We start from the raw sequence: 27,605 nt of genomic DNA on the forward strand, positions 1-27,605 counted from the left end.
GCGAAATCTCAAGATCTTTTTTCTGTGCTGCTTTTTTTAGAGGTATTCTCAGCCTTTGAGACTATAGATCATTCTCTTTCTCTTGCTTCTTAATATTGTGCTATCATGGTTTAATTCTTATCTTTCATATTGCTCCTTCTCCATTTCTGGTACTCCTTCCTCTTCCTTTCCTCTGATGTTGGGGTGACCCAAGGTTCAGTTCTTGGTCCATTTCTGTTTCCAGTCTTATCTTTATTCATTAACTTCTCTTATAAGCTCTTTTCAAGTTAGCTATCATTTTAAATAGTTGACCTTAACGTTCTCTTCCAGATCTTTCACCTGCTCTTTCTTGTTTTTCAATTTACTTTTTGTTGTTTCTCTGTGGCTCTCATCTCATTTTTCTTAAACTAAGCTCCTGCATCTATCATCTTCTGCAGTTCTTCCACCATTTTCCTTATCAGGTTGTGGTGTAATTTATTCTTTTCAAGTGCATAATTTTAGTATTATTTGTGGATTCTTCACTACTTTTAATAATTTTACTTAGTCAACTGTCAATGCTCATTTTCAGCTTTTTATTCTCTCTATGCGTCACTCTTTTCTTCCAGTGTATTTTTTGTCAACTATTGTAATACCCTTCTTTTTGGTCTTTCTGTTTCCTGTTTCCTTAACCTCTTCCTTCTCCCCTGTACTCTGTTGCTCAGTTTGTTTGTTCTTCTTTTACCTTAGGGTTCTTCCAGCTTTCTGTTTTCCAGCTTCAGCACAAATTATGATGGGAGATAAAACAAGAAATCCACACGATGTTCAAGGACATTGTGTAATATTCTTAGCACCACCTGCTGGCAAAGTGCAGCAAGCCATGAAAAGCTGCTGTTTTGCCCCCAAGTTAGAATAGAAGGATTTTTTTTAATTTTTAAAACACAGCTTTTTAAAAAAGAAGACTTCCAGCAGATGGAGCCAAGAGCATTACACAACATCCCTCGAACGTCATGCAGATTTCTTGTTTTATCTCCCATCATAATTTACATTGAAGCTGGACTGTATCACCACCTGCATAAGCCCTCAGATCATATCACTCCTCTTCTTTTTCATATTATCTGGCTTCCTTTTCCTCAGCATGTTCATTTTAACATATTATTTATTTATTATTTATTTAAAATATTTATACCCCGCCCCTCCAGTGCAATACTGCTCAGGGCAGCTTACAACAATAAGATAGACACAGATACAAGTAATAAAATTAACTTTTAAAAAAACAGATTAAAAACAATTATTAGGTTCAAATTAAAACTGAAAATTATAAAAAGCTAAAGAAGCTAAAGAACCTACCAGATATAACGAAATAATGATATTAAAAAGCCTCCTTAAAAAGGTGTTTTAATATGTTTTTTTAAAACACTGACACATAGCTAAACATATACAGATAAAAACATTTGGTCTATAGATATTTACATTCTGTTGCTCCTATTTATCTTTCCTCTCTTTTTCTTTTGTTATACCACCACATCTAAATCAAACTTTTGTTTTTTACAGTTGCCTGTATTTCACTCCTTTTCTCTTTCAGTTCATTTTCTTTGGAATTCTCTCCCTTGTTACATTCAGTAAATCACTCGCTTCCTATATTTAAAATGTACATTATTTTACAGTCATCTAAGTGAATGGCTATCACCACATATGCCACACAGAAGTGAATTCCATAACACAGGAATGTAGGAAGCTGCCATATACCGAGTCAGACCATTGGTCTATCTAGCTCAGTATTGCCTTTGCAGACTGGTAGCAGCTTCTCCAAGGTTGCAGGCAGGAATCTCTCTCAGCCCTGTCTTGGAGATGCCAGGGAGGGAACTTTGGAACCTTTTGCTCTTCCCAGAGCAGCTCCATCCCCTGAGGGGAGTATCTTACAGTGCTCACACTTCTAGTCTCCCATTCATATGCAACCAGGGCAGACCCTGCTTAGCTAAGGGGACAAGTTATGCTTGCTACTACAAGACCAGCTCTCCTCTATAAAGTATGTGAAGAAGTACTTTCTAAAGACTTTCAAAGTATTCTTAGAACTCTCCAAAAACAAAAAGCTGGAGTTTTTGGAGAGTTGGAGCACCTCACAGTTCTCAAGGGCCACTGGGCCAGATGGTCAGGCTCAGCGGCCGCTCCCACTCTGCAATTATTTTAAAGATCAGCGGTTCAGCCTCGTGGCGGCGGTGGTGGAAGCAGAAGGCAAGACAAAAACATATACAATATAGTCGGGCCCTGGGCCCCCTTCCAGACCACTGGGCCCTGGTGATTTGTACCAGCTCCCCCCACCCACACCCTCTCATCGGCCCTGCTGATTAAATGCATCTTTTTATGTGCTTTGGGATGCACATCCCAGTCTGGGGTCACTAGTATGCACGATGTTTTCCCATGACTGGAGTTGGATTTAAGAGTACTAAGTATTTTGTACCTGGGGAAATGCTAGAAATGGAAATGGGAGAGGAGAGCTGGTCTTGTGGTAGCAAGCATGACTTGTCCCCTTAGCTAAGCAGGGTCCACCCTGGTCCCATATGAAGGAGAAACTTTATGTGTGAGCACTCCTTAGGGGATGGAGCTGCTCTGGGAAGAGCAGACGGTTCCAAGTTCCTGCCCTGGCATCTCCAAGATAGGACCGAGAGAGACTCCTGCCTGCAACCTTGGAGAAGCCGCAGCCGATCTGTGTAAACAATACTGAGCTAGATAGACCAAGGGTCTGACTTGGTATATGGCAGCTTCCTATGTTCCTATTATTCTGATAGTACATCCATTGCTATTCTGTTTGGTAGTTGCAGTAGTGCCACAGGCGCCTAAATCTATATTTTTGTGATGCATTAGGGACAAGCACCATGATCAGCATAATGTTAAATCATTTTAAAAGGTTTTATAGACCTTGTGGAGGGGGTGGTGGTGGATTGGAAGCTGTATGCTCCTCTGATGTGTAAGCCTTCATCTAGCCATTTAACATACAAACCGTAGCCGGGGAGGACTGAGACAGGCCTGCCCCCCTAATTTTATCTGCCCCACCAAAATTTTTCTCCAAACAAATAATGTTTAAATAACTGAATGTTGCTTGCACTTAGGACTGATGAGGGCCAAATAAGCTGGCCCCACTACACAGCAAAAAAATGTTCATCTGGCTAAGGGCCTGATTCAGCAGTTGACAGCACTTGGGCCAGTGCCAAATTTAGGCACAAGCTTAATAAGCTACACTTTAGAGTCTCAAAATAAGAGGGGCCTCTGGATATAATAAAAAGACTTATTTTCAGGTTTTACATAATGCATTTTTACTTCAAGATATTTCTAATGCAAATAGACTTATTGCAAGGTAGCTGTTTTTGTTAGATTATCAGTTTTTGATTGCATCTTTAACAAGTAAAAACAAAGCTTTATTTTTTCTATCATTCTAACAAAAAGAGGACAATGAAGATATATATTTGTGATGCTATGTGGAACTTTTAAACGGGACATAGTTTAAGGCCTCAGGATATCATAATCTGGCCATGAATGGGGCTGTCCTCTGCAGAAATTTAGACACCATTCCCTGACTTTTTCACTCTTCAGTCATCCCTTGCCAACCGCTAGGGTTCCATTCTGAATTTGCCATTGGCAAATTCGCAGTTGGCGAGGCATTAAGGTCTATGGGAAATAAGGGGTTAGGGGAACCAAGACTGCAAAAAGACCTAAAAATAAAGGGGGGAAATATCAAAAAATTTGCTAAAAATCATTTAAAAATCCTGTAACATCACCAAGAGTCACCAAGAAGAATGAGCAGATCGAACCTCTGTACCCCCCACAAATTGCTGAACACCCCCCCATCACTAAAAAACCTCACCAACCGTGGATACTCGGGTCGCGGTTGGCAAGACCTTTCACAATTTCCTATTTGCATATACTCAAAACCATGGTTGGCAAGAGATGACTGTATTTCATTCATTTATTATCTGAACCTTTGAAGGTTGGGTAGTCCTCAGCTGCTGCTACAAGCCCTGTGTGGGAGCACAGATCTAGGCAGAATGTTTTTAACAGCTAACAACCATTCAACTATTCTACTGCGGCAATGCTATCTACTCTACAGGGCTCATTCTCATGATGATCTTGGCTGGCACGCAACTGGGAATCCTAGATCCAAGTGGCACACACACACCCAGTTTCATGTCGTGAGCACTCAGAAATGTAGGGCTTGCACTCACACCAGCCCACATCAACTCCAGAGCATCCACCCCTGATCAGATCCTAGAGCACCTATCTGAGGTTATCGTGGGCTGGGCGTGATTGCAAGTCATACATTGTATTTGTGCCATTCTCAAGACACAAAATCAGGAGCATGTGCACTGCTTGGATCTAGGATTCCCACTTTCCCTCCAGCCTGAATCATCTTGAGAACATGCCCAAAGGAAGGCCATTCCCCCTGCACTGCAATTCCATAGTGTGGTATTGTCACTGGAAAACCACGTGCAAGAACATAACTTAAAGGCAAAAATGCCCTTTCCGTAGCGTGACCAGGTGCAAAAGAGGATGAGGTTCCTGTACCTGTAATAGTAGCAAAGGGAAATCTGCTGGATGGTGTTTTTTTATCCCTACATGATAAGCTGCATCTGGGTCATCATCGCTTTTCAGAACATCTCTGCAAGGAGGAACTGGGTTTTTTGAATTAGATCCCTTTCCCTCTCTAGCAGCGACAGCCACTAGAAGGGAGCATAATAGCCACTGAACATTGATTTAAACAAATTTCATGAAAATCCAGCTTTAAATTTATCATTCAGTATTTACAGAAGTGCTTGTTGCTTCCTGGATTCATGAAATGGCTATTCACTCTCTGCATGGTTATAGGACTGCCCATGCTCAGACTTTGAGACTTGGACAGAATCTGGGTGGTGCTAGAGGGTAGTGCTTGCTGAGAAAACAGCAGAGTCTAGTGATGTCTGATGGTAGCAAAGGGCGGCAGCTGGCTGTGCTTGGTACTTTAGAGTTGAGCTTGATGGACATGGGTGGTGTAGTAAACAGCAAAAGCTCCCCTCTAACGAAGCAATAACCTGGCAGAGTGCCTTCTTCTGCATGATCCCCACCGCACATTAAGGTCATCAAGAGAGGTCTGCCTCTGGATACCGCCAGCTCATCTGGCGGTGACTCAGAAACAGGCCTTCTCTGTAGTTGCTCCTGGGCTATGGAATGCACTCCCTATAGACATTTGTGGTTTAACATCTTTACCAGCCTTTAAGAGCCCTTAAGACATGTTTGTTTTAGCCTGGCTTTTAGTAATCTTTGAATGTTTTTAATTGTTTAAACAGTTGGTCTTATTTTGTTTTTGTGGTGTTTATTTTTGTGAACCACCTAGAGCCTTTGGAATCAGGTGGTATATAAATGAAATAAATAATAATAATAAATAAAATAATCAAATCCCCTACCCCCTGCACTGCCAGCTCAGATGTAGGAAATGCCAATATTAACTTCAGACAGAGTTGGCAGCCCTAAACGATGCCCACATATTCCTGCTGGTTTAAAACAACAGCAGCAAATCACTGGTAGAGGCACCTTAATACGTCGCATTTGTCTTCCTTTCCAAGCTCTCTCGAGAGTAGGAATGCATCATAGAGCCCAAGCTAACATCAAATGGCTACCCCTTGCTCAAATGTTTTTCCTCTGCAGTACATTTCCAAGAGGGAGGGAGGCATGCTGCTCCACCCCCAGGCCATCTATGCAGGACGCCTCTTGCCCTTTCCAGCTCACTGCCTTTGGACAGAGAGAATTTGTTATCACAATGTGCTGAGCGGTGGATGAGATGCCAGCTGACTGACGTTTGCCCCTCCCGCATCAGGACCTACCTTTAGCTGTGTACAAATCCACCTCCACAGTGGGATTCCCACGGGAGTCCAGGATCTCACGTGCGTGAACCTTCTCAATAGACATGGTGGAATTGGTATTCTCTGGAGGAAAACAAAAACAAGATCAGATGGATGTCCATGAAGAGAAAGGAGAACGTGGCCTTAGCTTTGATAGTTTCCATTCCTGATCTCATCACTAACTTCCTCTCCTCATTATCACGTACCCCACTCTCAGATTGGACTGAACTCTATGCAAAGCCTCAGAAGGGTGTGGGGAAGGACCAGAGGGTCAAAGAGCCCGATGCCTTTGGCTAGGAAGTGCCAGGAAACCCATAGGAACATAGGAAGCTGCCATACACTGAGTCAGACCACTGGTCTATCTAGCTCAGTACTGTCTTCACAGACCGGCAGTGGCTTCTCCAAGGTTGCAGGCAGGAATCTCTCTCAGCCCTCTCTTGGAGAAGCCAGGGAGGGAACTTGGAACCTTCTGCTCTTCCCAGAGCGGCTTCATCCCTGGAGGGGAATATCTTGCAGTGCTCACACATCAAGTCTCCCATTCATATGCAACCAGGACGGACCCTGCTTAGCTATGGGGACTAGTCATGCTTGCTACCACCAGACCAGCTCTCCAACTCCCAGCTGAACTTCTCTAAGTGAGCAAAGAGGCATCTTTTGAAGTGGTGATTCTCTTATATTTAGCAGGGGAAGAGCATTTGTCCCTATCTAGCCCCAGCACAGCATCCCTCTAGTGCAGTGGTTTCCAACCAGGGTTCCTCCAGATGCTGCTGAACTACAACTCCCATCACCCCCAGCCATAATAAATTGTAGCTGGGAATGATGGGAGTTGTAGTTCAGAAGCATCTGGAGGAACCCTGCTCTAGTGGTTTAGAGGACGTATAAGAAGAACCTTGCTGGATCAAGCCCAAAGCCTATCTAGTCCAGCACCCTGCTTCCCACAGTGGTCCACCCACCAGATGCCTTGGGAAGCCACACAACCAGGAGATGAAGGCATGTTGCCTTTCCTGCCATTGCTCCCCTGCACCTGGTCTTCAGAGGCATCCTGCCTCCTGCAGAGGAGAGCTGGTCTTGTGGTAGCAAGCATGACTTGTCCCCTTAGCTAAGCAGGGTCTGCCCTGGTTACATTTGAATGGGAGACTACATCTGAGCACTGTAAGATATTCCCCTCAGGGGATGGAGCCGCTCTGGGAAGAGCAGAAAGTTCCAAGTTCCCTCCCTGGCTTCTCCAAGATAAGGCTGAGAGATTCCTGACTGCAACCTTAGAGAAGCCGCTGCCAGTCTGTGAAGACAATACTGAGCTAGATGGACCAATGGTCCAACTCAGTATATGGCAGCTTCCTCTGTTCCTATGGTTTCTGTCTTGTTTCTTCTTATACAGTGAACTCTTTTGATACAGAGAACCGTCTTATTTATTTACTTGAACTGTGGTGAGAACTTTTGTTGAAAAGTGGTATATTATATTAATTATTAAGTTTTATTTAGTAGTAGTAGTAGTAGTAGTAGTATTGTAGCTATTAGTGTGCATACATGCACTGCCATAGGGCACATACGTATGTGTACTAAGACAGGGGCTCTCAACCGTGGACTCCCTAATGTTGTTGGACTACAATTCCCATCATCCCAAACCACAAGGGCCAATGTGGCTGGTGACTGTTGGAGTTGTAGTCCAATCACATCAGGGGAGCCAAAGTTGAGAACTCCTGTACTAAGGCATCTAAGAGGGCTAGATTTGCAGTTTACTGCACACGCTTGAACTTTGAAGATTTTGAATGGTGAACACAAAATTGTGCATTCTGTTGTCCTCCGTGCAGCTCTGCCTCTTAAGAAGACAATTGTGGAGGTGATCTTCTTCCGGTTGCATTTTGCAAGATGTTTTTGATGAGACTGCATGCATACATATCAGTCTCACAGCTGCCATGCAGATGAGTCAGCCACTGAAGTGGTGTTGCTCACTGACTGACTGCCATCTCATTCCAGAGCACCACTGGAATTAATTTCCAGAGAAAGCTGTGCCAGGTCCAGAAATGACCAGAGGCCAGCCTGAGGGTTTTTTTTTGTGCCCTAGGTGAAGTCTGACTGTGGCACCCCATTCAAGCCCCGGCTTTAACTTGAACTGTTCAGTCTGCTCATTCACTGGGATGGGCGCGAGTTCAGGATGGAAGAGAGCACAAAACAAGGCAAGACTGGCTTTGCTTACTCGCTCTCCCTTCCTGCCTGTGCTCCCCCACTGGAGAAGAGAGCAAATGGGCACTCCCAACAAGTCAGACATGTCAGTGGAGAGGGAAAGGGTACATACATGCACTGCCATAGAACACATACATATGCGCACTAAGGGAGGGATTCTCCACCTTCGAGAAGAATGTGTGCCCTAGGCGACTGCCTAGGTCTGCTTAGTGGATGGGCCAGCCCTGGAAACAACACCTTCTGATCCAGAAGCCCTTCCCCTAATCCCTGGTGTATCTTTTTCATGCTCTAGGCAGACAGGCTGGGGATGTAGTGCAGATTCTACAGCACACCTGCCTTCTTCCTGGCCAGGCAAGGAGAATCCCTTTCACAAAGGAAAGACACCCTACACATGCTCATGGACAATTTGCCTTTAGAGAAGAGGCACTGTGTACATGTTCAGAGACACTAATGCCAAGATACCAGAGTTTTTGTGCACAAAAATTTGCCATCCTTGGTGTAGAAATGCTCTGGGATGGCATTATGCCACAAAGCCACCAGTCACTAGATCAAGCGTGCCATGAGGCAGAAAATCCAGACAGGGAGGCTATTCCCACGATCAGGCGAAATCGGGCTAGGGGAGCCTAGCCTGATTTCGCCTGACCAGGTGAGCCCGGTGGCCTCCAGGCGGTTAACCCGCCAAACTACCCCTCCCCTTAAACCGGGTTTGTGGAGCGAGCGCTCTGCAAACCCGGTATTTTAAATTGTGAGTTGCCGCGGTGCGGCTATTCACGAGGAGACCCCTGACCACGAGGCTCAAAAGCAGCCTCCCGGCTTGGGGGTCTCTCCAACATGCCCAGCGCGCTTGCGCAGGGCATGCTGGAGTTTCCGGGGGCTGCGCGGCCCCCAAACTCCCCAGCCGGCTCCGTGAAGGAGCTGGCAGTCGTGTGGGTAGCCGCTGTGGCCACCCAGAGCAGACTGCTGCTCGTCTGCGGGGAGAGCAGGCTTAGCCCACTCTCCTCACATACTCTCCCCAGGCTCTTCTCATGGATCGTGAGAAGAGCCTCAGGGCCTTCCTACGTGCTTAGTTTGCACGGTCCAATAAATGGGAGCACCACTCTCTGCCCAGTTAGGAGGTGCCCAGCACTTAACCAGGATTCTGTTTACTGTGTGCTAAAATAATAATAAAAATATCCCAATCCTCCCCACTTACAATTCTGTACCCAAACAATTCAAATTCTGTGCCAAGAAAAGCTGAATTTGTTATCTGCATGAATTATGCAGAATGCACAAAATTGCATAATTTCTTATCTGGCATGCAGTATTCTGCAGTGTTTACCATATTGCATACTTTATTCTAGTTTTGCTACTCACTGGTGGAGGGCAAGGAGCAATGCAGGGCACTGAAGCCCTGGTTCCTGGCCACTAGAAAGCTTAGTTAGCAGCAAGCCTTGCTTTGGAAATTCGCCAAGGCATTGCCCCACACTTCCAAGCACACGTTTGCAACTGTGACAGGTAGAAAGTTGCTTTCTGAAATGGAGTCTGAATTCTGTGCCTGCTCCTATATCCTTCGCTTTTCTGCACTCGTGGAATGGCAACATACTCACAGCCCTGCCCAGGACATCACCAATGACAAGAGTCACGTTTCCTCTGTTCCCCAGCCTGGGCAATTGGGGGGCGGGGCGGTGAATTTCTTGTAATCAGCTCTTTCCATGTGAACTCTTCTCCACTGCATAGCATAGCATATTCATTTAGTTCTCCCCCGCCCACCTTCCCCCCAAAAACCGTTTGCCGCCTGTTACTGTAGCTCAGTGATGGGAGCAGATGCATTACATGCAGAAGGTTCCAGGTTAAATCCCCGACATCTCAAGGTAGGAATGAGAAAGACCTGGAAGGGCTGATGTCATAGTCAGTGTAGACAATATTGAGCTAGACGGGCCGAGAGTCTGACTCAGTAGAAAGCCGCTTCCAGTGTTCCTAAAAATGGCAAATGTTTGCTACCCTGAGCTCTTAAGAGAGAAGGTGAGGTGCAAATGTAAGAAGCAAACAGATATAACAAACACTCATGTGTGCGCGCGTGCACACACACACACACACACACACACACACAAATACACCAGCAAAGCCAAGTCCTTCCCTAGGACCAATGTTCCCTCATGAAGAAATCTTTTCGTTTATTTGTCCTTGCTGGATGTGTACGTTGTAACCACTTTTTAAAGAGGAAGAAGGGAGCAAACAGGCTTTCTCCTACAAGCACTGCAGTTCTCACCACCTCCATTTCATCTGGACAATTGGTATGCGAGAGGTTCAGGGGCTGGTACCTGAGCATTGGAGCTGGTGAGCAGGGGGCACTCTTCCCATTGCTCCTAAAAACCATTGCATTTCCTTAACACCGCCGCTGCTCTTCCTCCATGGATCTCGGCGCACCTCCCATATGATTCCAAAGCAGTTAGCAATGCAAGCAGCTTACAGAGCTAGAGCTACTTAGCAGCAGAACTGCACCACAGCCTTTCAGACAATTCTTTGATCTGGAGACTTCGAGACGACCGAGCCCTAGGGCTGGGATGAGGGAAAGCAAAGTGCTTGCCCACTGACTGCAGCATATTCCCATTTTAATATCTGATTTGGGTCTACTTGTTGACTTGCAGAGGAACTGCCCTGATTGGCTAATGTCTTCTGATCAAAGGCCGTGGGAACAGGTGATGGCATACAGGCAGAGGTGCAGAGGGATGGAGCCATCCTTCCTCCCAGCAAGCTCTCCTTCCAACAATCGGCTGACTTGTTTCCTTGTTCAACGGCCCCCTTCTTAATTGTGGCTAAGCCCTTTGGCTAGCAACAGCTATAATCTGGAAGGAAGAATTAATGTAAGAATGTCAATGCTGTGTTGACCTTAGGCTATGCCAGGAAGAGATTTATGGACACCCCACCACCCGCATTGTGTGTGACGCAGAGAGCAGCCGACTGAAGGAAGAGAAGGGAGAAGGCTGCTGCACCACTGAAGGGCAGGGAAGAAGAGAAATAAGGATGGAGCCTGCCACAGGATGGAGCAGACAAGAGGAGCAGAAGGATACCGTAGGGTGAAGCTTTTCGTCTCCCTTTTGATGCCCAAATCCATAAAGACTGCAGAGACGACATGCCAGGAAAAGCCTCTAGCATCTGGGAGTTTCAGCCAACAAGGCTGGGATTCTCTGAAGCGCACACAGGTCTGCATTCCCCTCCCACCTTCTTCCGCAGTACCTTCTGGTCTAGTATCCCCCCATCAGCTGTTTCAACAGCTGTTCCGTACACTGAAGTGGCTTTTACAGCCTGTCCTATGCGATACCTGTGGGGTGCAGAAACCCAGGACCACAGAAACTTCCCTGCCCCAGAGTCAGAGGGAGCTGCAGTGCTTTGGCATAATTGCATGTGTTTGTCTGTGAGGACTCTGTTAGCGTCAACATCTCTGCAGCAGAGTCCAAACTGTAAGCAATCTAGACAAAATCACTCCCAGCCAGCCACTCATCAGCACTGTTTTCAGCTTTGAATCACTCCAGTTCTGAGGGAGATTAGAGAAAGCTACTGCCTTGGTGTCTGTTCTGCTTTTACCAGCCTCGGGTAAAAAAGGGTCCACTGAAAAGGGTCCTTGCATTCAGAGGACTTCTCCAGGCTGCCTCTCTCTCCCCCACTCTCATGAGTCAGACTTCATCTGTCTCCATCCATTCCTGCCAGATGCGCTCTTACCCTTGGACTTTGGGGCCAAAATCCAGGGTCTCCACACCCCCTAGGGCCCCCCAAATCCTCTTTAGTCTGTCCTGGGCGGTGTGGTTTGTGCCCTCAAGAACCTACATGTTGAAAAATTATGCCTAACTTGCAGTGTGCGTGGGGTGGGGTGGGTGGGCTCCAAAGACCTTTAGGTCCAGGCTCCAAAATTACCTAGGTACACCTCTGATTCCTACCCTCTTTTCCCCATCCCCCTTGCTTCCAAGGCAGCATTGGGAGAAAGCAGAGGCAATGGGCAGTTGCCCTGTCCTGAAAGGAGGTCAGGGCCAGATAAGCAGGGATAAGGGATGGGGCGGGAGTGGTGGTGATGGGGGGGGGAGAAGCACAGCTGGGAACCCAGAGGCAATCACTGGGATCAAGGCTATACACAGTGGAAAGCAGGCTGGAAGATGGTTGGTATTTGTACACACTGCAGCTCCAGTCTGTCCAACTCAAGCACTGCCTCCAGGAGCACTCAGACCACCCAGCATTTTTTTTTTAAATCTCCTGTGTCTGTCTCAATGCCAGTAGGGTACTCTTCTGAGAGCTGAAGTGCACCACAGTCCTAAGGCGAGTGCAGTTAGGACTTCCTTTGCTCTCACTGTGCTCCCTTTGCGACCCCAAAGTGGAGCACAGGAACACCCCACCCCACCCCACACACACCCCATGACCAAAGCCTGGACAGCAGCGGTGTGGAATGGTCTGCAGCCATGCAATACAGTTGCTCGCAGGATGTCTGGATGGTGGTAGGACGACCCAGCCGGATGATGCCCTGGGGTCACAGAGTCCTGCCCCTTGCCAGAGTCCCGTCTCATCTCCCTCAACGAAGGCTTCACCTCAGTGCCCTGCTCCCCACAAAGTGTTGGTCAGATGTCTCCATCGCAGCATCCACAGGGAGGGCTATTTGCAGCCGCCAAATGTGGCGCGCGCGGGGAGCACGGAAGCCAATCAACATCACTATGAAGCAAGTGGGGGGCGGGAGGCCGCGGGGCGGGGGGAGGTTAGAAAGAAAAACATGAAACAATTGGGTGAGGGGAGAGTCAGTATCTTGAGACACCCCAGAAGGATGAGCCTGAAAATCAGGGCTTCGCTCTTGGGGGTGGTGGGGGAGAGGGAAGGGGAGCCACCTACCTTCCTACTAGGGCGGCGGCAGCGGCAGCAGCAGCAGCAGGAAGTCCGGCCGGGGCAGCGCCGCTCAGAGGAGTTGAATGGCGAACTCAAGGATGCGGGACGTGAAGGGGAGCCGCTGTGTCCTCTGAGCCAGTGGCGGCAGGAGGGGCAGCAACAGCAGCAGCGGTGGGATGGAGCCGCCCCTGATAGGGCCCGGGCGGCAGCATGTGACCCAGAGCCGAGATGAGTCAGGGTTTCGAGTGAGCCTTCGCAAACAGCACGTAGAGGATGGAGCGGGCGGGCGGGCGGGCAGGCAGGGGGAGAGGGAGGGGCGGCGGCGGTGGTGCAGAACCGGGACGCTGAAAGCAGCGCACTCAACCAGCTCGGCTTCATTACCAGAGCGCTTTTTTTAATTCACATGCAACAACAAATCACAATCCGTTCCAAGCACCCAGACCTCCCCATCTCCGGGGCCTCCGGCTCTGGGCAAAAGCAGCACAACAGCACCCTTCTGTTGCTGCATGTCCGGGCGGGGGGCGGGGGATGAAATGCTGTGGGTCCAGGGCCCTACAACAAAACGAAGCCGGCTCTGGAAGGCAGCAGCCTGCAGCAGTTTCCCGCTCCAACCGGGATCGAGGATCCGCCAGTAGGCACCCCATGCGTCACTCGGGGGCCTCCTCCAGGGTAGCGTCCTCCATTTCCTGAAGAACGGGGGAAAGAGCAAGTTTAGAAGGCTTCCAAATGGATGTGATACTTTTCTATGGCAAGCAGTCTGACTTGGCACATTCTGTATCCACAAGGCATATCAAGAAATGGGCTGATTCCCCCACCCCCACCGCCCGCTTATCTTCAAAGAGTGGCATAGTCCCCCAAGAAGCTGTCCTGAATACACTCTGTTAAAATGAATGGATGGAAACCCACAGCTCCCATTATAGCAGTCCCTCTTCCTGTGCCTCTTAGCAGAGACTTTGCTTCCAGTCTGCTCAGCCTAGCGCTTTGCTCAGGCAGCTCCTCCATTATCCTGTCCGACCAGGGCCACGTGCTGTGGAATGAAGCTGGGTTTTTAAAAAAAAGTGATTCCATCCCTTTCCTCAGTTTTTTGCTTTCCCTGGGGGAAAAAAGATTTAAAGAATAAAGTTGTCACACTAGTAATGGATACCCAGCTCTGTGAAATGCTAAATATATTCCTATGACTTCCCCTACATTAAATTTGACTTTCTCTCATCCTCATATGAACGCTTCCTTGCTCCTTGAAATATTTAGGAACTCTGCATTTAAGAACTGCTTTGGCTCAGACCATGGTCCCCCTACTACAGCATACAGTTTCTAAGCAGTGGCCAGCCAGTGAGACATTTGTTTATTTATCATTGTATATCCCACTCTTCCTCCAAGGAGCCCAGAGCGGTGTACTACATACTTAGGCTTCTCCTCACAACAACCCTGAGAAGTAGGTTAGGCTGAGAGAGAAGTGACTGGCCCAGAGTCACCCAGTCCCTGCTAATATCATGGCTGAATGGGGATTTGAACTCAGGTCTCCCCGGCCCTAGTCCAGCACTCTAGCCACTATACCATGCTGGCTCTTGACATGAAGACTATGCCCTGTCCCCTGTATCCAATATTCTATTTTTATTTTTACACTTATATCCCACTCTCTCTGAGGAGAGAGGTGTTCAGTATTCAGAGGTATGCCAGTTCTGTATGCAGAGGCTCTATTTAGCAATCATGGATAATAGCCATTGACAGACCTATCTGTCATGCATTTGTCTAATATTATTTAATAACTTGCTGAGCTACTGACAGTCATCACATCTTGTTGCAGTTAATCACAGAATGCATAATTATTTTGCTGAATAACTTCTCTATGTCCTGAATCTACTATCTACTATCACCTTCACTGGGTGACCCCAAGTTCTCCACTCATAACTGCATTTACCTCCTCCACCAAGGCCTAGTCTAAAGGTACATGAGATAGCTACTTTGCTAAAGCTAAGCAGGTCTGTGTCTGGCCTGTGCCAGGATGGGAAACCACCAGGGAACTCCATGTACACTGCCTTAGATTCTAGCATAGAAGGTTGGGATATAAATCATATGTCATTATGATACTCAGTGATCATAATGATACTCAGAACTCTATAACACAGCCACATTTAAAATACTGTGCACAACTCTGGTCATCCTATCTCAAAAAGGACATTAGAACTGGGAAAGGTGACTGTTTTTTTCTAAAGAAGAAAACAGTCAAAGTGATCAAGGGGTTTGGACTATCCAATGAAGAGAATGTTTGGAGTTTGTTTATATCCCACCCTTCTTCTGTGCTAGAATCCAGGCACAGATTCGGTGCTTTTGCCAATAATGCCTTGTACTGAATTGACCTTTAAAAAAAACAAACTGCTGTGGCATCTTGTATGCAAGACCCATTCTCTCATACAATGAGAACAGCATCTCTGTACTAGGGATAGTCCACCACCACCCCTGGCCAACCCATCTTCAGGAATTCTGATAGGGATTTGTTAAAGGGCTCTTTGGAGGTCCAGACTCCTCTTTAAGATGCTTAAGGGAACTTAACCCCCTTTCCTTGGAATGCAACTTTCCCATCCAATATAGGCCCTCTGACTCCCGTATTTCTGCAGTTACTTTACTTTAAATATGTTATGCTATTACACTTAAAGTGAAGTAACTTCATTTGTTTTAGGAGTTACATAAGAACATCCCTGCTGGACAGTGTTCTCTCTAATTTTTTCCATCTGTGTTTGGAATGAGTTTTGTTTTGGGCGGCAGCATCAAGGCAGTGTGTGCACACATGCGTTCAGAGTGGGGCCTTCCTGATTCAACCTGAGCAGGATCTAAAATTGACTGAGCAGACATACAAATACATGTGAGTGCATGCACATGCGCACTCCCTAGAGGGAACACTGCTGCTGGGTCAGGCTCAAGACCCATCCAGTCCAGCATCCTATTTCACCCAGTGGCCCACCAGATGCCTCTGGGAAGCTCACAGGCGAGAGATGAAGCCATGCCCTCTCTCCTGCTGTTGTTCCCCTGCAACAGGTATTTAGAGGCATCTTGCCTCTAAGGCTGGAGAAGGTCTATAGCCACCAGACTAGTAGCCATTGATAGACCTGTCCTGCATGAATTTGTCTAAGCCCCTTTTAAAGCCATCCAGGCTGGTGGCCCTCACCACACCTTGTGGCAGAGAATGCTATAACATAATTATGTGCTGTGTGGAAAAGTGCTTCCTTTTCTTGGTCCTAAACCTCCTGGCAATCAGTTTAATGGGATGACCCCTGGTTCTCGAGTTGTGAGAGAGGGAGAAATGTTCCTCTCTCTCCACTCCATGCATTATTTATCACGTCTCCCCTTAATCGCCTTTTTTCTAAACTAAAAAGCCCCAGGTGTTGTAGCCTTGCCTCATAAAGAAGTTGCTCTGGGGGGAGGGGGGCTGATCATCTTGGTTGCCCTCTTCTGCAACCAAATTATTGTCCAATGCTGAATGTAAGACTGAAAGCTACCAGATTTCCAGTGTCAAGCTCTCCTCCCCTTAGGTGAGGATGATCCAAGCTATCTCTGTTCCTCTGATATTCCCCCTTGTGCCTCACCTGCTCTTGCTCTAGCTCTAGCTCCTTCTCTCTCTCTCTTTCTCTCTCTAGCTCCAACTCTTCTTCCCGCCGCCGCTGCCTTATTTCTTCAGCCTCTGCCCGTTCTTCTTCCTCGTAGAAATCCTTGTCAAGGCGTTCCAGGCGTGGGAGCATCACTAGGACTTCCATCCGGTAATCTCCCTCATCAGAACAAGGATTGTCTAGCAAGACCAGAGCTCGTAACATAGGCAACACCTGTAGCTTTGTCACTTCCTGGAGCTGATCGATTGCATTCCCCCTGCAGCAGTAGGAAAAGGATTATACAATAGGCTCCTGAAGAAAATAATCAATTATAATTGAAAGAAAAAAATAAGTCTAAAATGAAAGGATAAGAATAAACATGGCATAAAAATTAGTAAGCAGGCATGTATGCATTTCTGGGCCCCCCTTATTTAAGGTATTTCCCTCCCTCAAAGATCAGGTGGATCTTTGGTGTCAGAGGTTCTTCCTTTACAGCCATCACCATAACCTGTCATTTCTATACCCAAGGTAGATTCCAGTTCTTCACACACATACCCTGGAATTGGCACCAGAGTGAGCTACAAATGATTGTCACCCTAAGGGTAAAGTAAAGTGTGCTGTCGAGTCGATGTCGAATCTTGGTGACTATAGAGCCCTGTGGTTTTTCTTTCGTAGAATACAGGAGGGGTTTACCATTGTCTCCTCCCACGCAGTATGAGATGATGCCTTTCAGCATCTTCCTATATCACTGCTGCCCAATATATAAAGGTGATTGATTGACTGCTGTTGAAATGCTAGGTTCTCACTTCTCAGATAGACTGTTCCTGTTTATAAGTGCAAGAAACCTACTGGTTGTTGCTATCCAATATCACAGCATGGAGAATTTTTTCATCTCCCTTGATTTGAATACCAGCAATATTCAGTGGCTGAATATGCTTTACAGTGCTGTCATGCTGCAGACCCAGAAACCACAAAAATTTGCAACAATGCCAGTCTGTGTGACCTGCTGTCTTCACTAAGCCTCTAAGCACGCTGGTCTCTGGCTTTTCATCTGCCACCTAAATTATTCCATACTGGGAATAATATATTATGTAATTAATGTTATTTTAATAACTTTTCAATGATCTTGATAACTATTTTGTTCCACTGTTCAGGCTGAACTCAGAACATGTGCCCCTATTGCCCTATCCTAAAGGTAAAGTGTGCTGTCGAGTCGATTTCGACTCCTGGTGCCCACAGAGTCCTGTGGATTTTTTTGGTAGAATACAGGAGGGGTTTACCATTGCCTCCTCCCACACAGTCTAAGATTATGCCTTTCAGCATCTTCTTATATCACTACTGCCCAATATAGTACCAGCGGGGATTCGAACCGCCAACTTTCTACATTTTAGTCAAGCATTTCCCTGCTGCACCACTTAAGGTGGCTATTGCCCTATCCTAGTGACTCTATTATTTATAGAAAATACCTCCAGGAAGATAGAACCTAGTCCAGGCTTTCACCAAAGTCTGGTGTTTGCAGACAGTTGGGCATGGCCAAGACACCACTCTCTCTGTCATCCCCCTGTTAATTTCAAGGAGTCTTTGGTAGAGATCCTGTACCCACCGTAAATTGAGGTACTGAAGGGATTTCAAACTTTCTGAAAAGCCGTCCAGGGTTTCAAGCTGATTGTCACGCAGATGAATGGTTGTGAGTTGCCCCAGGTCCTCCAGGCCCTCTATTTGTGTAATGGAGTTCTGGGCCTAGGATGGAAGATGTTGCAGGGTAAGATCAAGAAACTGGAGCAAGACGAAATGCTGGGGGCGAGAGGCCACAGATCCAGAATACATTCCCACATTTAACAGGGATAAAAAAGAACCTGATAACAAGTCGCCTGCTGCCATTTGAGGCCATCTCTGCAGTAGAAATCTATATCAGTTTTATACCAGTTTAATTATCATGGTTTCCCCTAAAGAACCCTGGGAATTGTAGCTTAGTGAGGGTGCTGGAAATTCTTTATTAAAGTTCCTTAGTTTCCCACATGAGACTAGTCCCCCAGATTCATTTAGGCTCAGCACACCTAAATGACCTTAAAACAGTGGTACATATGGTTACATGCTGGTAACCTCCAGGCTTGACTACTGTAATGCACTCTACGTGGGGCTGCCTTTGTATGTCCAGAAACAACAATTGGTACAGAATGCGGCAGCCAGGTTGGTCTCTGGGACAGCACAAAGGGACCACATAACACCGGTTCTAAAACAACTGCACTGTGCTGCCAATATGTTTCCGGGTGAAATACAAAGTGCTGGTTATTACCTATAAAGCCCTTAATGGCTTGGGTCGAGGCTATTTGAGAGAGCGCCTCATTTGTCATAATCCCTGCCGCCTGTTACAATCTTTTGGAGAGGTCTAGTTATGGTTGTCACCAGCTCGTTTGGTGGTGACCCAGGACTGGGCCTTCTCTGTGGCTGCCCCAGGACTTTGAAATAAGCTCCCTGCTGAAATAAGAGCATCTCCTTCTCTGTTTGTTTTCAGGAAGAACCTCAAGACCCTCCTGTTTTCTCAGGCTTTTAATTAGAATTAATTTTAATAATTAAAAAATGTTTTAATAATTTTATTCTATTGTTTTATTGTCATGTATTTTAATCTGTGACTTTTAAATATTTTAAATTTTGTACACCACCTAGAGATATAAATTTCAGGTGGTATAAAAATATGATAGCTAGATAGATAGATAGATAGATAGATAGATAGATAGATAGATAGATGCATGCTTCACCCTCCCATCTTGACACATCCTTCTGTGCCACCAGGTATTATTGGACACAGAATTGTAGAATCCAACTATGCCATTTCTATGCTCATTGATATCAAGGCTTGTCAGAGGATTTAAAATAGTTTTTGCTGATTACATAAAATGTGAAAACAAGGATACAGTTATGTTCTTGCTCCTTGACTTGTCTTGTATCTAGTCATCATCATTTCCCAAGCCAGCTAAATCTGCCGTGTCAGGATTTGATACTCACAAAAGGTGTATTTTGTCTCCATTTATATCCTATCCCCCATATCTTATTCTGCGTGGCTTACTGGTGGTTTTCCTGCTGTATCATCACTACATCCCTGTTAGATAGGTTAGGCTGCTGGGAGAGAGACTTGCTCAAGATAATCCAGTAAGTTTTAGGGAAGCCAGAGAGGGGAACTGAACCGAAGTCCCCCTGATCCAAATGTATTTACAAAGCCAGACTAGCTTTAGCTGGACTATTTGTCAAGTCATTCCATTGCCTAAGTCAGAGTCTACAAACAGGATTGGAATCCAGAAGTATTTGGGAAGCCAGGCGCCAGCATCAGGATGGATTGCTGGGGTTTGGTGGTCTGAATTACCTACACTACTCTCTGAAACACAATCATTGTGGGGTCTGAGTGCAGGTTGTCTTACCAGATATAGATTTTTGAGCTTTGGAAGGCAGATTCCAGCTGTAGACTTTAAGCTATTATTCCGCAGTTCCAGCGAGTACAGATTTGATAACTTGGCTGGATCTAGTCCAGATATTATCTCAATTTCATTCCCTGGATGTCAGAAGAATAGAAAATGATGAAAGGATTAATTCCTTTCAGGATGTTTTTCCAAAGAAAAAGTGGAAAAAGTTTCCCTCTGGGTTTAAAATAAATCTTGAGTGTATTCATCTCCACCCACCCACCTTTCAGGTTGATGCTGGTCAAGCGTGGGTGGTTAATGCCAGTGGTGTCCTTGAGATGGTTACTGGCAAAGCTGGCAATCTGCAGATATGGCAGCTCTTCCATGCTGGCACTAGTTAGCTGATTGCCATCCACTTTCAGCCACAGCAAGTGTGTGAGACCTGCCAATGGAGACAGGTCTCGGAGTAGGTTGTCTGACAGGTCTACATAGCGTAAGTGGATGAAGCTCTGGATGAGGGTGATGTCTGTCAGTTCCCTGCCACAGGACAAGGATGGGAAACTATTATTCACCAGTACCAGTCTTCTAGCACTTCTCCCCAACTCAGTCCCATTTTTCCAGGAAGGCTGATAAGGGAATTAAAATCCTTTGCAGGCAAATGGGACCCCTGCCCTTCGTGGATTGGTGCACTCACTTTTCTTTGACTTCTAATTTCACAAAGGCATGGGCCAGGCCATTGCCAGTTTTACACAAAAGCGAGAGGCCTTCCTTCAGATGATCCTCAGTGAGAGGGTTTGAAACTTGGGGCTAGGAGGGGGGAAAACACAGTCAAAAAAGGAAATCAGATAAAATTGAGGTTGTCAAGTCACAACCTGGAGATTCTCCCAGTAGTACCTTTAGATTTGCCCCATCTAATTTTTAAACAGGAGACGAGGCAGCAGTGGCTTTTCTATGTATCACCACCAATCATTTTGTCTGCTTCCTCTCCCACCTATTATGTGACACATTGGAAGTCCTGCTCACTGCATCAGATGGGGGTGGGGGTGGGCGATGACCAAAAAAAAAAAAAAGGCTGAGTGGAGGGGGGACAAGAGTGAGCCTAGCCATCTCCTGTCTCCCAACTCTGGCAAATGTAAAAGGCAGGCAGGAAAAAAATTTGAGCTGTGATCTGGAAACCCTAGATAAAATCAGAGGGGTCCATCATCCTTTACAGAGATGTCCTGCCCCTTTTCAAACACATAGAAGCACTCTACTTCTAAGAGGAATTAACCTGTCCATATGCTGCTCTCCCCTAATTGTTTATCTTTCCCCAGTTTTTTGTTTTTTGTTTTGTTTTTTAGAGTGTAAGTTGCTTTGGATGAGGCACTTCTGTATCATTTGTAAAACACCCCAATCTGGGCACCATCCAGCCACATTTACTCTTTTAAATCCCATTGATTTATGTGCTAAAGGGTAAGCTTGTGTTTAAATTTCTCTCACTCATGTTAATTCATTGAATGTTACTTGAAAGGGCCTAACGTTATCAGTATTGTGTCTAAAAATAGGCATAATATAACAAATAATAATAACCCTTTACCTCTTCTTCCTCCTCTTCTGCTGCTTCCTTCTCTTCCCCTTCTCCCTCTTCTTCCCCTTTATTTCTAGCCTCTTCTTTCTCTTCTTCAGCATCGTAATCATCTTCAGGATCCTCATCTGACATCTTCAAAGGCTTGTATGTTTCAGTCTACAAACAAAACTAAAAGTGAATGTCAGCAGCTGGCCAGAGAAACACACCTCATTCTTGTAGAATACAGAGGGGGATCCGAGTATCCATCTGGTTCTGGTGGCAGAAGAAGTATCCCCTTGCCCCACCACTAGATCGCCATGTCTCACAACTTGCAGGGCAGTGGCAAGGAGCCTCCCATAGGGAACCCGCTGCAGCTCCTTTGGCCCTTGGATAATGGGCCAGCAGCTTGAGTCTACTGTGTTCATGCAGCCCTTACGCTCTGGTGTCACACGGGCTAGAATCCCTCCGGTGCCCTGGTCATGACTGCAAGAAGTCTCAGAGACATCCATCAGAGGGCAACCAAATTCCTGAAACTGACAAACAGAGACATAGCCAGACTGGAGTGGGCCCTGGGACAGAACGTGAAGATGCCTTTGTGGCCGCCGCCACCTTCAAAGAGGCACAAGAGGGAGAGCAAAGAGTACGCTGTCACCCAGCCAGTGGGCTCCCTCCTTCAGGGGCCGCGCAGGGACATTTCTCTCCCCACCCACCCCGTTTAATTGTAGCTATGCCCCTGCTGACAATCCTACATCTCCAGGGGTGTAGCTATAATTGAGCAAAGGGGTTCAAAGAACCTGGGCCCCCCCGGCTCCAGAGGGCCTCCCATCTCCACCCCTCCCTATTTTCTTCCCTGTTGACTCCCTCACTCCGAGGGGCCGCCGGAGAGAGAGGGGCGAGCACGGGGGCCCCTCTCCCCTAGCTACGCCCCTGTACATCTCTGTGATTTGGTCTCCTCTTTTATTATAACGGTGACCAGATGAAAAGGAATCAGAAGCATCTTTATTACCGCCTCCGACCAGAAGAAAGCTGCAGGGGAGGCGTGCAAGGCTGTTGCACATCCAACAGGCATGCAGGAAAGTGGGGTTGGGGTGGGGGAACGGGAGGTGCTACTTGGGGGTGGAGAGAGAGAGAGAGAGAGACTGCCTTGCTGAGATCCTTCCCATCTTTTACATCAGTCTTAAAAGTAGAGGAGGAGGACCGCTGCTCCGGGGGCACCTGGGCTCCCTCGCTCTCCAAAGCCGACAGAACCCCCTCTCCCTCCACCAAAATATTTTCTATGTGCCCTGCCCCTTCCTTTCGGGGAAAGAGAAGAAGAAGAAATAACAAGCCCCCCACCGAGGAGGCTCTCGGAGCGGCGGCAGCAGCAGCAGCAGCAACTCTGGCCAAGGAAAAGCAGGAGAGGCTTCGTTACTTCCGTTGCTATGGTTACTGGAGGCAGGTGAGGAGGCGGGGACTATTGCCTCGAGCTCTGCTCCCCGGGCGACGGCGGGTTGATTGACAGCCAGCCCCCCCCCCGCACCTGCTGGGGTCGAGTTGTGGAAACCGACAGGGGGCTAAGGCATCGTGGAAGCGGAGTGGATGAGAGGGAGTCGTGATTTGCGTAGTAGATAGCCCTTTCTTCTTTACACCGATAAGAAGGAATGGGGAGGGGGGAACCGGAAGGAGCGGATGAGAGCATGACTCATCATTCTGCTGCTCCAAAGAGACAAGTGCCGGGAAATCGAGGCATAGTAGTGGCTGGGCACCTTTTGCGGGCGCTAGAGGCGTTGCTGGAAAATGCAGGGTAGCCAGATGCAAAGGAGGAAGCAGGATTTCTATAGCTTCGAAATGTGTCCAGAAGAGGACATTGTGGCCAGTGCAGCTTGTCATAGAAGAGTGGGGGAAATGGCCCCTGCCCAAATCACCTTTTCGCCACAGAGTTATTAAAGTGCTGCTGTTTCCCTTTGTGTCTGACATCAGTGTGCTCCTCTCCAGCCTACCATTAATCTGGGTACACGGCTTTTGAAACATTGCTCAGAGAGTACTTTCCTTATTCCTTCTCTGTTATGGAATTCTGGTTATTGGGCATGGCGGAAGGCTTGCACTCTGGAAGTGTGAACCTTTTTAGATTGTGAGCCCTTTGGGGACAGGAATCCATCTTATTTGTTTATTATTTCTCTGTGTAAGCCACCCTGAGCCATTTTTGAAGGGCGGTATAGAAGCTGAATTTATAATAATAATAAATAATACACTGGAACATCTGCAAAAAATGCAAGCTACCTGTAGCCAAAGACTGGACCATAAAATAGAAAAAGTTATAGAAAATGAAGATGTAAAAATATTATGGGACTTCCGACTACAAACAGACAAACATCTGCCACACAATACACCAGATATAACTGTAGTCGAGAAGAAAGAAAAACAAGTCAAAATAATCGACATAGCAATACCAGGGGATAGCAGAATAGAAGAAAAAGAAATAGAAAAAATCACCAAATACAAAGATCTACAAATGGAAATTGAAAGGCTGTGGCAGAAAAAGACCCAAATAATCCCAGTGGTAATTGGCGCCCTGGGTGCAATTCCAAAACACCTTGAAGAGCACCTCAACACCATAGGGGCCACAGAAATCACCATCAGCCAATTACAAAAAGCAATTTTACTGGGAACAGCCTATATTCTGTGACAATATCTATTATAATAATAACAGCAACAATATTGATAATAAAATTCAGCCATCCCATGTCCTTGAGAAGGACTCGATGTCTGGATAAAACAAACCAGTCAATAACACCTGACTGTGTAAACAACAAACAACAACAACAATAATAAATAATAGAGGGCAGCCTAGGAAACACCCCATAAGGGTGTTTCCTAGGCTGCCCTCTCAGTTATTTATTATTATTGTTGTTGTTTACTGTGCTGGCTCTACTGTGCTGGCACCACTGCTGCCTCAGTGGGATGCGTACCTGCATTGCTGGTGTAACTCTAGCTAACAGAGGCCCCAGAATAGGACATGGGACATGGAGGACCTGGCTTGTGCCAAAGCCTGTATTTAGCGGAAGCTCACCAATGAGGCGAGGTGAAGAAATGGCCTCTGGTGGCACCTGTGCCCTGAGGCATCGAGTGCGAGCGTCCTGTCCTGTCCTCCACTGCCCACAAGCGTTACCTCATCTGCCTTGCCGCTCCTCGCAGCTGCCACTAGTTTGCCCGTGGGCATCTCCCAGCTATTGGTTTGCTAGCCAACTGGATGGCTTCCTTCCTTTCTCACTCCAAGCAAGAGAGAACGGAAATCATCCAGGAGGCTAAGGAATCACCCGCCAACTTGTCAGCAGACCGTGGGTGCACTTCGGAGAGCCATACCCCCTGACACCGATGTGCTGGCAATATACTGGTGCTCCCTGACCACCTATGTGCTGGTATGCACTGCCCGCTGGCCAGTTTGCAGGCGGTTCACTAGCTGCCCAGGTGGTTTCTTTTCTTTCTCTTGCTCTGAGAGAAAGGAAACCATCCAGGTGGCTAGTGAACCACCTGCAAACTGGGAGATGCTGACAGGTGGTAGGGCCCTGCTGCTGATGCGCTGACATCGGGAGGTGTAGCTGGCATCAGGGCATGCACTGCTCATTGGCTAGTTTGCAGTGTGTCGATATCGAGATGTGGCCGGCATTGCCCTGGGCAGCACCAGTACTCAAGCTGGCAGTGCCTGTACACTTTCCAGGCTCTGGACATTCCTGCAACAATTGCATAATATGATTCTGCAGAGCCACCTAATGGCACAGCTGGGAAATGACTTGACTAGCAAGGCAGAGGCTGCCAGTTCAAATCCCCACTGGTATGTTTCCCAGACTAGGGAAAACACCAATATCGGGCAGCAGCAATATAGGAAGATGCTGAAAGGCATTATCTCATACTGCATGGGAGGAGACAATGGTAAACCCCTCCTGCATTCTACCAAAGACAACCACAGGGCTCTGTGGGCACCAGCAGTCAACATTGACTCGACAGCGATCCCAGGATACCTCCCTCCTTGCCAGGGGCGTAGCAAGGTTGGAGGGGGCCCAGAGACAAGATTTTAAAATGGGCCCCTCACTGATATACACACACAAACACACTTCACAATATATAGTGCACTCACACTCACATCCCCATTATGAATACGGTGAAAATCTAGAACACATTGAATCTAGTTTTTTTTACTCTCTGCTCCTGCCGATCTCCAAGAGACTCAACATAATTCACAGGGGGTGCAACATGGGCGGGTGGGGAGTCATGTGATGTGCCTCTGGGGGGTCCCTCGAGGCAGTGGGGCTCCAAGACGACTGCCTCTCCTTGCCTAATGGTAGTTACGCCCCTGCTCCTTGCCCACATAGGAACTGCTGACAAAGAGACCATAACTCAGATGACAGAGTGCACAGCATGAAGCTGTACCTCTCTGGCCTCCTGTCATGAAGACTTAGAGCACACCAAGGTAAGCCTTGGTGATGGGAATGCTGGCAAAAGAACATTTTGCATAGAAGGGTGGCACCTTGCATAAACAGCCTGCTGCCCTCAGAACATATATGGGGAAAGCATTTTGCAAACACTGGTCTCCACAGAAGTCTCATTCCAGGTATTTTCATTTATTATTATTTTTTATTATTATTTTGCATTTATATCCCACTCTTCCTCCAAGGATCCCTGAGCGGTATACTCCATACTTGAGTTTCTCCTCACAACAACCCTGTGAAGTAGGTTAGGCTGAGAGAGAAGTGACTGGCCCAGAGTCACCCAGCAAGTCTCATGGCTGAATGGGGATTTGAACTCGGGTCTCCCTGGTCCTAGTCCAGCACTCTAACCACTACACCACTGCTGGCTCACGCTAGGAGGACCCCAGTCACAAGCATCCACCTGGTTTACCACCCCAGTTGGGGATGCAAGGGCAATGCATCTTGGGCTGGTAAACCAATCACCTCACATTCTCAAAGTACCCATGTTGCACATGTCTCTCATGTCTTCCTTCCAGACTTCAGTGCTCTCAGCTGTGTCTTGGCTAATCAGTCTTCCTTCCCTCGACAGCTCCGAGCAGTCTTTCCCACACAGGAGACACAGGGTTACTCTGATCCCTGGAGGTGAAGGCCAGGCAGGCACCCCACTCCAAGCACTGCTGCTGCTGCTGCTGCTGCTGCTGAGCCCTTTTTTACTTTTCAAGATTGCAGCCTGGTCACCCAGAGCACAACAAAGAGTCACTGCCCACAGAGTGCAACTCCCCACAGGTGACAGGAAGATATCGTCGTCGCAGTCACCCTCTTCTCTTTTTCAACAAGGAGCAGGCTCACTGGCTGGAACAAGCAAGGGCATGGCTGCAGGGGCACTCAGATGTCACTCCTTCCACACCATCACTTGCTTACAGTTCTCCGTTTTTAGCTTTTTAAATCACTTTTTAAAAAATCAAATTAAAAGTTATCTTAAATGTGGTTTCAGCCTCGTATTTTAACTTAACTTGTTTAACTTTATTAGTCTTATTCTATATGGTATCTGTTATATTCATGTTGTAAGCCACCCCGAGCAGTAGTGCTCTAGAAGGATGGGGTATAAATATGTTTAATAAATCAAATAAAATGCAGACGTTGCCCATGCATCCAGGTCTAGAGGCCGTGTGGTGTTGCTGCTGCTGACTTTTGCTTGTTACTCATTCTCTACCTCTCAGTGCTCTCAAAAGGCAGCTCCCTAAAATAGGTGCAGAGGACAAGGCTCTCCTTCATGGAGGATAGGGCTTTCAGTGGCTACTAGCCTTGATAGCTGTATGCTTCTATCTATCTATCTATCTATCTATCTATCTATCTATCTATCTATCTATCTATCTATCTATCTATCTAACATATTTTTATACCGCCCAAAACTTTACATCTCTGGGTGGTTTACAACCAGATAAAAACAAAGGTAAAACATTAGTTAAAAACAAAAACAAGAAATTTAAAACACAGCAATTTAAATTTAAAAATACATCTTCTAAAAACATTAAAACAATATCAGTTAAAAGCCTGTGTGAACAGATGTGCTTTTAAAGACTTTTTAAAAATTGTCAGAGATGGGGAGGCTCTTATTTCACTAGGGAGCACATTCCAAAGCCTCGGGGCAGCAACAGAGAAGGCCCGTCCCTGAGTAGCCACCAGACCAGACGGTGGCAAAAGCAGACGGACCTCTCCTGATGATCTCAATGGGCAGTGGGGTCCATCTGAATTAGAGGCGGAATTCTAATCCATCTGAATTAGAG

At 46.8% G+C, this 27,605-nt stretch overlaps 2 protein-coding genes and 1 long non-coding RNA gene across 8 annotated transcripts in view; 1 reads left to right on the plus strand and 2 right to left on the minus strand.

Annotated features, from left to right (window-relative positions):
* Nucleotides 1-13,073, minus strand: part of ENO2 (enolase 2) — a 28,232-nt gene extending 15,159 nt beyond the window's left edge. The window contains exons 1-2 of the mRNA XM_053290808.1: nucleotides 12,858-13,073; nucleotides 5,808-5,909 (exon numbers count right to left, since the gene is read on the minus strand). Of these exons, the coding sequence (XP_053146783.1) occupies nucleotides 5,808-5,892 (85 nt within the window). The 5' untranslated portion in view covers nucleotides 5,893-5,909; nucleotides 12,858-13,073. The remainder of the gene's footprint in view (nucleotides 1-5,807; nucleotides 5,910-12,857) is intronic.
* A 151-nt stretch (nucleotides 13,074-13,224) lies between these two features.
* LRRC23 (leucine rich repeat containing 23) lies at nucleotides 13,225-23,026 on the minus strand. 6 transcript variants are annotated; one of them, XM_053290822.1, is made up of 8 exons: nucleotides 22,893-23,020; nucleotides 21,404-21,550; nucleotides 20,522-20,634; nucleotides 20,111-20,364; nucleotides 19,849-19,979; nucleotides 18,036-18,172; nucleotides 16,433-16,709; nucleotides 13,225-13,537 (listed from the first exon to the last, which is right to left on the minus strand). In XM_053290822.1, the coding sequence occupies exons 2-8, from the start codon at nucleotides 21,524-21,526 to the stop codon at nucleotides 13,499-13,501; spliced, it is 1,074 nt and encodes a 357-aa protein (XP_053146797.1). In that variant the 5' UTR covers nucleotides 21,527-21,550; nucleotides 22,893-23,020; the 3' UTR covers nucleotides 13,225-13,498. The 6 variants fall into 6 exon arrangements, with proteins under 6 accessions (XP_053146797.1, XP_053146796.1, XP_053146798.1 ...); XM_053290821.1 differs by lacking the exon at nucleotides 22,893-23,020 and adding an exon at nucleotides 22,709-22,865; XM_053290823.1 differs by lacking the exon at nucleotides 22,893-23,020 and adding an exon at nucleotides 21,810-21,956.
* Nucleotides 22,438-26,805, plus strand: LOC128342848 (uncharacterized). Its single transcript, XR_008315194.1, has 2 exons — nucleotides 22,438-22,811; nucleotides 26,408-26,805. It is a non-coding gene; the product is annotated as an uncharacterized LOC128342848 (long non-coding RNA).
* The last annotated feature ends 800 nt before the right edge of the window (nucleotides 26,806-27,605 follow it).

Source organism: Hemicordylus capensis, chromosome 2 (assembly GCF_027244095.1).
Source record: "Hemicordylus capensis ecotype Gifberg chromosome 2, rHemCap1.1.pri, whole genome shotgun sequence".
NCBI classification, from domain to species: Eukaryota; Metazoa; Chordata; class Lepidosauria; order Squamata; family Cordylidae; genus Hemicordylus; species Hemicordylus capensis.

Coding starts and splice junctions, on each gene's coding strand:
- LRRC23 (XM_053290822.1), bottom strand. CDS start 21,526: ATGTCAGATGAGGATCCTGAAGATGATTACGATGCTGAAGAAGAGAAA. Junction 20,635..21,403: donor CAGAAGAGGAGGAAGAAGAG/GTAAAGGGTTAT, acceptor CCCCCCTCCTAG/CCCCAAGTTTCAAACCCTCT. Junction 18,173..19,848: donor AGCTCAAAAATCTATATCTG/GTAAGACAACCT, acceptor CTTCCATCCTAG/GCCCAGAACTCCATTACACA.